This window comes from Alosa pseudoharengus, unplaced genomic scaffold, assembly GCF_046254945.1.
Source record: "Alosa pseudoharengus isolate Yale_2024_CS ecotype anadromous, Long Island Sound unplaced genomic scaffold, YU_APseudo_1.1 YU_APseudo_1.1_scf_21, whole genome shotgun sequence".
In the NCBI taxonomy this organism is placed as follows: domain Eukaryota; kingdom Metazoa; phylum Chordata; class Actinopteri; order Clupeiformes; family Clupeidae; genus Alosa; species Alosa pseudoharengus.
This window is the reverse complement of record NW_027468674.1, coordinates 7021339-7032849: the sequence shown is the minus strand read 5'-3', so window position 1 is coordinate 7032849 and position 11511 is coordinate 7021339. Positions and strand designations below refer to the sequence as shown.

Below are 11511 nucleotides of genomic sequence, written 5' to 3'. Positions count from 1 at the left end.
CTCCCATCTTTTTACACAAAACTCCCACTTTCCCCTGACTCTCCTACAAATGCATATGTATAACATGGAAAAGCGCAATTTGCCATTCTCAGCTTTTATCTCAGTGCGACCTACCTCGCCATGTTCTTACGCGCACGTTGGGACAACAAACAAATACGCCTGAAGTGAGCGCAAAAGCGTTAGTAACCTTCATCTGGCCCACAGTGTTTTGGTCAATATACCGTCTTTAGGTTATTTGAATGAATGAGTAATATTTTTAATCAAATATAATAATCTGTTGAAGGTCTCTTGACCAAAACATTGTTATATATATTTTTTTAGAACTACAAGTAAAGAAGTCAGTGTGAGTATGTGTTTCTGACTTTACGTCAGACTAAAAAAGACCAAAAACCAACTGATATAATCTACAGGTATGAAAAACGTGCATGTGTTATCTTTTGAAGGACACCATTACCAAGATGTTTGTGAAGAAGTTAATCTCTAGAACAATGTCTAGAATCTAGAATGCTTAAGTGTCCAGAATATGACTGTGAATATGTATTCTGTCATTTTCAGTCGAAATGGAGATTCTTTGCTTAGAGGACAGTATCCATATTGCGCTGGCCAAGAATGGTAAAATTGCACTAAATGAAGATGACCTGCAACTGAGTGACCCTAATTGCACTCTGTCCTCAAATGGCACTCACCTGCTAGCCAACATAACCCTCACTGGCTGTGGCACTCAGATGGAGGTAAGGAACAAATGCATGCTCATACATCCTATGACTTTCACATACTCCCATACACACTCATACACATTTATTTTACACACACATACACTTCCACAGGACACTTATTTATTGACTTATGTCCAAAGTCTAAAGTCTAACTAAAGCTCATTTAATCATGAAGCCATAACTATTTGCTAATTTAATTCTATGAGCAACATCCAAAGCACTAGCGATGATGTTGTCTGATCAATGCTTCCACATGCCACACAATAGTGTAGCAATCTCATCCTCAGACAAGAATCACCTTTGGCCAGGACGGCCATTTATTAGAACAGGCATCAATGTAAAACACAGATAAACTCAGACAACTACATAGTGCAACACAGGGGTAGTCTCAGCCACACATGTAACACACAATAAGGGTTTACCACACACATCAACACGGGGATAAACACATGAGGTACAACCAAAGAGACTAACACGCTAACAAATACACAACATGGTAAACGCAAATACGACTATTATAACCGACATTACACATTATAGCATGCACTCGCACTGCATTCTGGGAGACACTCTTTTAACACGAGACACTTTGCTCTTTGAGTTTGTCCATCATTTAAATTAGGGCCTACGGTCTCTTACAAACATACTCACTCACAAACTCATTGTCTTCTACATACATGACTAGTCACTGACTTATGTCAATGTCAATTAATTAAAAATAAAAATAAATAAATAATAAAAATCAGCAAAAAAACAAATCAACAAACAGAAAATAGGATCACAAACAAAAATAAATGAAAAACAAGGTAATAATCTAAAATATGGTAGTGGTGGTGGTGGTGGGGGGGGGGGGGGCATTACATGCATATTCAGACACTCATCGTCTTTTACATCCATACATACTTACATTAATCTCTTTGTTGGCTCTAACTGTTGCAGTGTTTGTGTCATACATTATTTATTTGTTTTGTTTTGTTCTCTCTGTCTTGTTTTAGGATGACGGCACATATCTCATTTTCAAGAATATGATTTTGTCGACCCACGAACCGAGCGCTGTCATAGTTAGGGAACCTGATGTGGATATTGAGTTCCTTTGCAAGTATCCCAAGCAGGAGAACGTGACCCTGGGCTATATTGCCCACAGGCCCGCCGTGACCTTCACACAGAGGGGCTTCGGAACGTTCACCTACCAGTTCGAGTTCTATGAGTCAGGGGCTTTTGCGCAGCAGAAGGATCCAAACTCCTACCCGTTGGAGTTTGATGTCGGCGAGATGATGTACATGCAGATTGAGTCCATCGCTGACGTCCCCAACACTGAACTGTTTGCTGAAACCTGTAGGGCTACACCCACTAGTAATCCCCACGATATAATTTCTTACCCCATCATTCTAAATGGGTAAGAAGGACTGTTCTCTCTGGTCATTTGTAAGCTCAGAAATGATTAAATGATATGAGTGTTTTATGTCATTGTCATGCATAGAGACAGCGCTGTACACAGAAAGATGTTTACACAGAAAGATGTATGTAATATGTGTGCTTCTCTTTCACAGATGTAAGGCAGATGAAACTGTCCAGATCATTATAAACAGTAATCATTCAAAGATCCAGTTTGCAATGGAAGCTTTCAAGTTCTTAGGTCATCATGACCAGGTAAACATTAGAACTCTTAGGCAAAAAGCTACCCGTGTCCTCTGACCTATCGTTCTCCATTATTCACTAATGAGTTAAGTAGCTGTGTGCATTGGACAGGTTTGTTTGCTAACTTCAGTGGATATCTAAGCAACACATTATGACATTATGTCACACCGGTCATTTCATGACATTCTGTTGTTGTTTTAAACAAATAAATGGATTAATAATTTTTTTTTTTTTTAAATGGATAAAAAATAACCCACCACATACAGCACCTTTTACAGACCCCCTCTGTGTATTCTTCAGGTATTCATCACCTGCTCAGTAGTCCTCTGTGAGGTCGGGAGCGATAGCAGGTGTGCACAGGGCTGCATCCCGGGGCATGGGATGAGGAAGAGAGAGGCGACCAACATAAGTTACAGCTCAGGGCATCGGATCCACAAGAGGGACGTCCCCATGGAGATCTCAAGCCACTTCGTCTCGCACCCTCACAGACTTAGTGAGAGGGACGTCTCCTACCAGACATCTGGACATTTTGTGTCCCAGGGTCCCCTACGTGTCCGACGACAAGAGGCTGACAGCCCAGGTAAGGCATCCAGAGAGAGAGAGTGCATGACGTAAGGGATAACGGCCGCCGAGGTGTCCTGTTATACGGAATTAATGAACGAGGGCGAGGGGCAAAAAACTCTGTTGCCTCCGCCCGAGTCCAATAATTCCGTATAACTGGACACACCTCCAAGGCCGTTATCCCGCTTATCACCCGGTTCCCACTGTAAAGCAAGGAAACACGCGGTTCCGTTTAAAAAGAAGCTCACTAGTTCAGCTTGTTGTAGGCTACAACTTTCGTTGGCCCAGTTATCTTGTATTTTGCGAAGCCTGCAACCAAAGATTCTAGAGCGCTGCAACCGTTGTCCTAATATGGTTGTTATAGTTACCATTCATAAGCATTGATATGGAACCCATCAGCCAATCAGAAAAGAGTATTTCTTCTCTCCGGCTCATTACACGCACACTGTGAAAAAATACATACTTAAAGGAGAATTCCGGTGTGATATTGACCTAAAGTGTGTTGAAACATGATACCGAGTGTGAACGTATGTCTCATAGCCCATCTCGGCTTGTCCCCTGCACTCCAAAATCTGGCGCTAGTTAGCCGATGCTACCAACAGCTTTTTCAATGGTGGTGCTTCGGCATCGGGCTAGCCATGCAAATAAATCACTGTTTTACACCATTTACGAGGCTCAATGTATCTCCACACTTTGTAGAGCGACGAGTAAGAATGAACAGGTATGATCAGATTCCAAAAATAATTCCGTGGAAATGCTACTGTAAGAAACTGGAATCCATGCATTTCCACTGAATTATTTTTGGAATCTGATCCCTTATCATACCTGTTCATTCTTACTCGTCACTCGACTTATCGTGACTAAATTCAAGATGGCTGCAAACGCTAAACTTGGTGAAGATACTGTCTGTATAAATCGTCTTGTAAGTAAACTACCAGTGCTTTTTAAAAGTTCTCAATGTCTCGTTTTAAATGTCAAGGCCTTCGGTAGTCTACCAATGAAGTGTGGAGATACATTGAGCCTCGTAAATGTTGTAAAACAGTGATTTATTTGCATGGCTAGCCCGATGCCGAAGCACCACCATTGAAAAAGCTGTTGGTAGCATCGGCTAACTAGCGCCAGATTTTGGAGTGCAGGGGACAAGCCGAGAATGGCTATGAGACATACGTTCACACTCGGTATCATGTTTCAACACACTTTAGGTCAATATCACACCGGAATTCTCCTTTAAGCCGGGGCTTTAAGCAAGGAAAAGTGAAGTTATCAGATAAGTTTGAAGTCATCATGCGCAATTTTTCATTTTATAATCATTAAAATGGCCTGGTCCATGGCTAAATTCCGGCACAGCGCCAGTTAAACCCTCTTATAACTTTTGACTTGCAATTTGTTGACTTATCTTAACCCAGTGACGGTGACTCTGACTCAGTGATGTCAACATTAGAGTCAAGTGAAGAGATGGCAGGGTATAGATGAGTTGGTAACACTTTATAGTGACAGGCCACAATAAATAGCTATGTAGCCAATAGTTTGTTCATGATGATATGTTCACTTGCACTATTATAATAAGCATCCAATGAAAAAATATTTACATTTAAACAAAATTGGCATACTATTTATTAATACACAATTAAATATGAAGAGAAAGTTCACAGGATTGTGACCTTTTGTGATTGAATTCAATTGTTGCATAACAACTTCATTAAATTTTGATGCATCCTATTTTTAATTGAAAACTGTTGACTTACTGTGTTACTTTGCCTATGTTGTGAAAACATGCAGTGCCAAGTTTAAGTGTAATAAACTTTGCACTGCATGTTGACATCCAAACTTAATCAGAGCAATGAATTGACTGATTTAAGTGCACAATTTTTCTGACTCAACAAAATAAATATCTTAGTGTCTCACTGTGATTGACTTGACTGACTGACTGAAAAATGCACTTGTCTGACACTGACATTATCTTGCTCTCTGTTTTGCAGTGGCCAATGTACTGAACAGCAACCTTGCATTTTCTGTTGGCTGTCTGCTTGCAGCTGTTGCCTTGGTTTGCGCTGTGATTATATATAGGACTCCAAGACCAAACCATGAAATGGTGTGAAATCATCACACAAGAATTAGGTTGTATTGATGAAATGCCCACCCTGTACACCAAAATAAAAGTACCAATACAAAGAGACACATTTTGTGGAGCTTTGTGACTTAATAAAGTTTAAGGATAACTTCATTCATTTGTTTCTAAAAGTAACAGCTACTTTACTGTCACAACCACTGACATTGCAAAATATATCATATCATCAGAGATACATCTGCATTAGATGTAGATTTTTGTCCTTATTTCTTCTTTCTTATTCTTTTCTGCACCTGATACACTTCAGGTCTGTCATGCAATGACTCACTTGTTATCTAATAAGGGTTGTTTCAGGTACTGTCTTAGTGAGTGTTATTATTCTGTTCTATACCAATTTACTGTGATTTGCTTCAAATAAATGTTAACTGCTCTCTTTTCTTATAACGTTAATGAAAAGAAAAACTAGGTCAAATCCGACTGGGACATAATGAAAATGCTTAATGGATGTGCATTGTTTGGTTGTTTGGTGTTAGGGCTAAATAAATATTTTAACAACAGATACATATCAGAGAAAGCGAAAGGTACATTAAAATACAATAACATAATGCAGAGAAAATAAATAAAATAGTGAAAGTAAGATGAAAATGATGAATAAATGAATAAAATGAACACACTGAATAATCAATTAAATGCATAAAATAATATAAGATAAATAACAAATAAAATGATTTATAAAACAACAAGATGGTGAAAGGTTTGTGACGATATATTTAAACTGATTGCAAGAAGGCAAAGTCCCTAGTAGTTAGTTAGTGCGCTGGAGACTGTCCCAAAAGGATATGATAAATGGCTGGCTTTCCAAGTTCAGCACAGACACGGGGGACATTAAAGGGGAGGGGAGGGGGGTCACATTGCATGTGTTCAGCACGGACACGGGGGACATTAAAGAGGGGGGGGGGGTCACATTGCATGAGCAAACGGCAGTGCTGCACTATGAAAGCCATTATTTTTAACACTCAAGAACTTTGCCACTCTTGCATGCGCCGTGGTCATCATCAGCTCGGTGACAAACACAACAAAAATCTTTGGGACAACAAACCAAGAGCAACCTAGCGGCGAGCGCAGCACATGCCGCATGCAATGTGACCTGGCGCAAGACGCCAAGAGAGCAGAGGACACGAAGGGACGCCACGGCCTATAGGGCTCGTGCTGGTGCGGCGGGGACCCCCGGTTGATCACTAGACTGGGTGCGAGATTTTGTCTACGTCCGGTAGGCCACGGACGAGTGGCCGCAATCAGGGTCCCCGGTTGCTGAACCAGATGGTCGAGCGCTCATCGCGTTTCCGGGTTACAGACATTGTCTGTGGCCGGCCTAATGACTGGCGGTTGGAGGCTACCCGAAGGAGGACGAGAATCCGGTAGGCTACCCCTGCCCTCTCGGCTTGCCGTCTGCCTGCCTGACTGCTATCGTTTTGTGCTGTTGCTTCTGCTGGGGGATGGTACTCCTGCCTGCCTGCCCTGCCCACTGCTACTGCTAGGCCCACTGTTGCTGTTTGGATGTTGGTCCGTCGCCTGCGACCTCGCTGTTCCTCTGTTCTGGGTGCAGTGGCCAGTAGGAGCGTAACGCTACGACTGGTGGCGGTATGGATTGCTTGGACTTTTATTGGACGAGACCGTTTTAGGTTAATTCTGTGACTGCTGGACTGCTGAGATGAAGTGATATGCCAGATTATCTTATGGATGTTTTACTATTATTCCTGACTAACATAAATTATTTAATAAAAGACACTAAAGTAAGAGTATAGTCATTTGTCTTGGAGTCATTTGTCTGCCCACCACATTCCCTGCCCATTGTTAAATGTTTTGCCTGGTCACGGGCAACCCAAACCGGTAGACCGGCGTGACAAATAAACAAGTACCAGTGCACGTTCCTCCTATCAGCCAGGAATGACCAGCCCACTCGTATAGGGTGGGTCCTGAACCCATCTCCAGACATAAATCGGAGTGGTATACAGTATACAGAGCTTTAAGTGAGGACTTCTGGTAAAAAACTGTAACATCACCATAATCTAGACATAAAAACAGCTTACCATGGGCTGTAGGAAGAACACCCAAACCATCCTACTTCTCCACAAATGCCTTAAAGGTACTTGAAGTGATGTTACGCGGTTTCTAAGCTAAAACATTTTTGTCACATACAGCAAACATCACCTTACCAACATCACCATAAAGAAAAATGTTCACATCAAGTGAAAGTATTGCTTCATGATAGTAGGGATGCATAAAGAAAAACCTCCACACGTAATGACTGTACTCACCTCAAAGAAGAATGTCACCCCAGGCATACACACTTCACCTTTCATTGTTGTACCTGTTAAACTTCATTCATTAAAAGTTCAAAACCTCCACATTGTGTCTTTAAAAAGGTCAGCTGTCAGAGCAGGGCTATTATGAGAGTGCACTGTGTGATGAATTGGGTCAGGAGCCTTAGGCCAGGACCCTCCATTGTGATAGCGAGCCTTAGGCCAGGTCCCTCCACTGCGATAGGGAGCCTTAGGTCCCTCCACTGTGATAGGGAGCCTTAGGCCAGGTCCCTCCACTGTGATAGGGAGCCTTAGGTCCCTCCACTGTGATAGGGAGCCTTAGGCCAGGTCCCTCCACTGCAATAGGGAGCCTTAGGCCAGGTCCCTCCACTGCGATAGGGAGCCTTAGGCCAGGTCCCTCCACTGCGATAGGGAGCCTTAGGTCCCTCCACTGTGATAGGGAGCCTTAGGCCAGGTCCCTCCACTATGATAGGGAGCCTTAGGCCAGGTCCCTCCATTGTGATAGGGAGCCTTAGGCCAGGTCCCTCCACTGTGATAGGGAGCCTTAGGTCCCTCCACTGCGATAGGGAGCCTTAGGTCCCTCCACTGTCATAGGGAGCCTTAAGCCAGGTCCCTCCACTGCGATAGGGAGCCTTAGGTCCCTCCACTGCGATAGGGAGCCTTAGGTCCCTCCACTGTGATAGGGAGCCTTAGGCCAGGTCCCTCCACTGCGATAGGGAGCCTTAGGCCAGGTCCCTCCACTGCGATAGGGAACCTTAGGTCCCTCCACTGCGATAGGGAGCCTTAGGCCAGGTCCCTCCACTGCGATAGGGAGCCTTAGGTCCCTCCACTGCTATGTGTGGTGCTGCCTTGTTACCACTCACTTTTGATAAACAGGTTTATGAAAGAACTCTACTTATATGCAAATAGGGGCTGAAGCAGGAGAGACAACCCCACCACCACCTCTCCTGCAGCACTGTTGAAAGTGTGCCGCGGTGGCATGTATCTTGTGTCAGATAGAGAGACCTGCCTTGTGACATAATACAAATACATGGGATGCGTGGTGCTGGCTTTGGTCTGGTAGCCTATGTTATTTCACACAATGTTCAGTATAGTTTGATAGTGTTGGACATTAAAATCCCTTTTTATCAACTAGTAGGTCTAGCCTATTATACAGGGGAGACACTGATTCATAAAATCTGACTAAATTCATCCTAATAAGAGTCTGGGGAGCATTGTGTGGGCAGGTGACTTTCTAAGTCCATGGACTTTTGAATAATATTTAAAGACAGCTTAATAAGAACGATACATACCGTTATTAACCGTCTATCTAAAATTGAAAATAGCGTTTTCTGTTCTGAACAAGAGAAATTTATATTGTTCCCATTTCCGGTTACGTTCATCCAAAAATCCCTGATTTCTAAACAAATTCATATTCAATATACTGTTCACAGTTGCTGTAAATTCAGCACCCTCCATTTATTATTGGCACCCTTGGTATAGACAAGTAAAAAAAAGGTATAAAACAATCTTCTTGCATTTTTGTCTTAGTTACACAATGAAAAATGAAGTCAAAATATAATCTTGAAGGGAAGCTTTTTATTTAAAAAAAATAAAACTCCTGTGAGATTGAGTTGATTTGGAGGAGCTCATACTGAACCCCCACCCTGAGGATAGCGCCCACCTTGCCTATATGTAGACATGCCTCTAAGCAGAGTCATAGGCAACCCTTTAGCAGTGGAGGTTATAGGTCACTTAAATGGAATAAAGAACACAAGGCATTCATCTCAGGGCGTCATATAAGGCCGTTTTGTCACGTCCTTCGGCGTTTTCTGTCCACGCATATAGCACCCTTTCGCGTGTAGGTGCACGCTCATGGCTTTCAACCAACTTCAGCGTAAAACCACCAGCGATGTTATTAGAAGCTCTGGGCTCATGGCTTTCTCCAATGCAACCCACGGGCGTTTCACAGGACGCATTCGGATTTGGCCAAATTGCAATACAAGGGCGACATATCCGACGCTTTCAGCAACAGTGCGGACAATTTGGTTTTGTTTTAAATTATCCAGTAGCCTAACCTTATTTTAAACCTGGACGTGTGCTTGGTAGGTCTAACAAAAAAAACACAATAACAGGTGAAATGCCCGTGCCATCTATTGCCCGCATAGAGGAGTATATTGGCCGTTTTCAATACCTTTACCATGCGAGAGAGAGATGGCTTTCTCCGATGCAACCCACGTTTCACAGGACGCTTTCGGATTTGGCCTTCAATCCAAGGGCGACATATCTTACGCTTTCAGTAAATGCGCGGACGATTTGCTTTTGTTTCAAATGATCCAGTAACCTTAATTTAAACATGAATGTGTGCTTGTTATGCTTGGCCAAAAAACACAATAATATGTGACATGCCCATGCCATCTATTGCCTGCATAGAGGATTTGATTGGTCATTTTCAAAACCCTTATCGTGCGAGAGAGACGCTCATGGCTTTCTTCAATGCAACCCACGGGCGTTTCACAGGACGCATTTGGATTTGGCCAAATTGCAATACAAGGGCGACATATCCAACGCTTTCAGCAACAGTGCGGCAAATTGGTTTTGTTTTAAATTATCCAGTAGCCTAACCTTAATTTAAACATGGACGTGTGCTTGGTAGGTCTAACAAAAAACACAATAACAGGTGACATGCCCGTGCCATCTATTGCCCGCATAGAGGAGTATATTGGCCGTTTCCAACACCTTTACTGTGCGAGAGAGATTGCTTTCTCCAATGCAACCCACGTTTCACAGGACGCTTTCGGATTTGGCCTTCAATCCAAGGGCGACATATCTGACGCTTTCAGTAAAAGCGCGGACAATTTGGTCTTGTTTCAAATGATCCAGTAACCTTAATTTAAACATGAAAGTGTGCTTGTTAGGCTTAGCCAAAAAACACAATAATATGTGACATGCCCATGCCATCTATTGCCTGCATAGAGGATTTGATTGGCCGTTTTCAACACATTATCGTGCGAGAGAGACGCTCATGGCTTTCTTCAATAAAACCCACATATGCGTTTCACAGGACGCATTCGGATTTGGCCTTTCTAAGAGCGACATATCGGACGCTTTCAGTAACAGTGCGGGCAATTTGCTTTTATTTTAAATGATCCATAATCTTAATTCAAATATAAATGTGCGCTTGGTAGGCCTAACCAAAAAAGTCAATAATATGTGACATGCCCATCTAATGCCAGCTTAGAGGAGTTGCCGTTTTCAACACCTGTATCGTGCGAGAGGGACAATGCAACCCACACAGGCGTTTCACATGACGCATTGGGTACGCATTCGCGGCAAAGCCCACCGCGCCGCACATAGCCCATTGGTTTCCTATGGAGAGCGCAAGGTGTAGTTAACGCGTCCGCTATGCATCTCGGGAAGGCGGCGCGGCGGTGCGTCGAGAGGTTAACGCTAGGCGGTTAGCCAATGAAAGTACATCTTCGGTACACAAGTTCTCTCTTTTGCTCTAGTCTTCCGGTCCGCCTGCCAGAAATATTTGTTCCGCCTGCTCCGCGTGTTAGTTTAGTGAAAATATATTAAGCTATTAAGTTTAGAACAAGTTCGCCACTGCACCCTATCAAAAAGACCTTGTTTGCGACTTGAACCAAGACAGAAGGTGCTTTGGAGGAACATGTCAGTGATATGTGTGAGTGTTTCAATAAAATATGTTAAAATTCCTTGCATTTGGTTAACAGTATTACGTACAGCTGCAGGCCAGTTTCATATTATTTTAGGGTCTTCGTGTAGCCAGTACAATTACATTTCTCTGTCCATAATATTGCATTTCTATAGTAAAGTGCAGTAGTAAGTGCAACGTCCCAGGTAGCTACTGTATTTTCCTGCATATGAACTGTAAATAATGGAGTTACATTTTGTATTTGAATGTTTACCTAATTTTTTAGACAAACTGAAAAATGACAGCTGTCATCTCACATAGTTTACATTAGTCATAACTTCTCACAAACAGATATGTTTATGGATGGATTTGATCTATCTATCTATCTATCTATCTATGCGTGTGTGTGTTATCCCTCTCTCAGTCCTGCTGTAAAGCACTGGTATGGAAGCATATGAGTAGCTTTTTTCAAATGAGAATGCAATCTGCAATATGCAATTCAAAAAGACATTACATTATGCAATTGACAATTCATTATGCAATTTAATATTGCAATTTGCAATAATATCC

General features: G+C 42.5%; 1 protein-coding gene across 1 annotated transcript; it reads left to right on the top strand.

Moving 5' to 3' along the window:
* The first annotated feature begins 560 nt into the window (after positions 1–560).
* Positions 561–7474, top strand: LOC143138697 (ZP domain-containing protein-like). The gene is made up of 5 exons (XM_076299115.1): positions 561–731; positions 1712–2112; positions 2267–2366; positions 2655–2934; positions 7410–7474. The coding sequence occupies exons 1-5, from the start codon at positions 561–563 to the stop codon at positions 7472–7474; spliced, it is 1017 nt and encodes a 338-aa protein (XP_076155230.1).
* The last annotated feature ends 4037 nt before the right edge of the window (positions 7475–11511 follow it).

Coding starts and splice junctions, on each gene's coding strand:
- LOC143138697 (XM_076299115.1), top strand. CDS start 561: ATGGAGATTCTTTGCTTAGAGGACAGTATCCATATTGCGCTGGCCAAG. Junction 2,113..2,266: donor TACCCCATCATTCTAAATGG/GTAAGAAGGACT, acceptor TCTCTTTCACAG/ATGTAAGGCAGATGAAACTG. Junction 2,367..2,654: donor TCTTAGGTCATCATGACCAG/GTAAACATTAGA, acceptor TGTATTCTTCAG/GTATTCATCACCTGCTCAGT.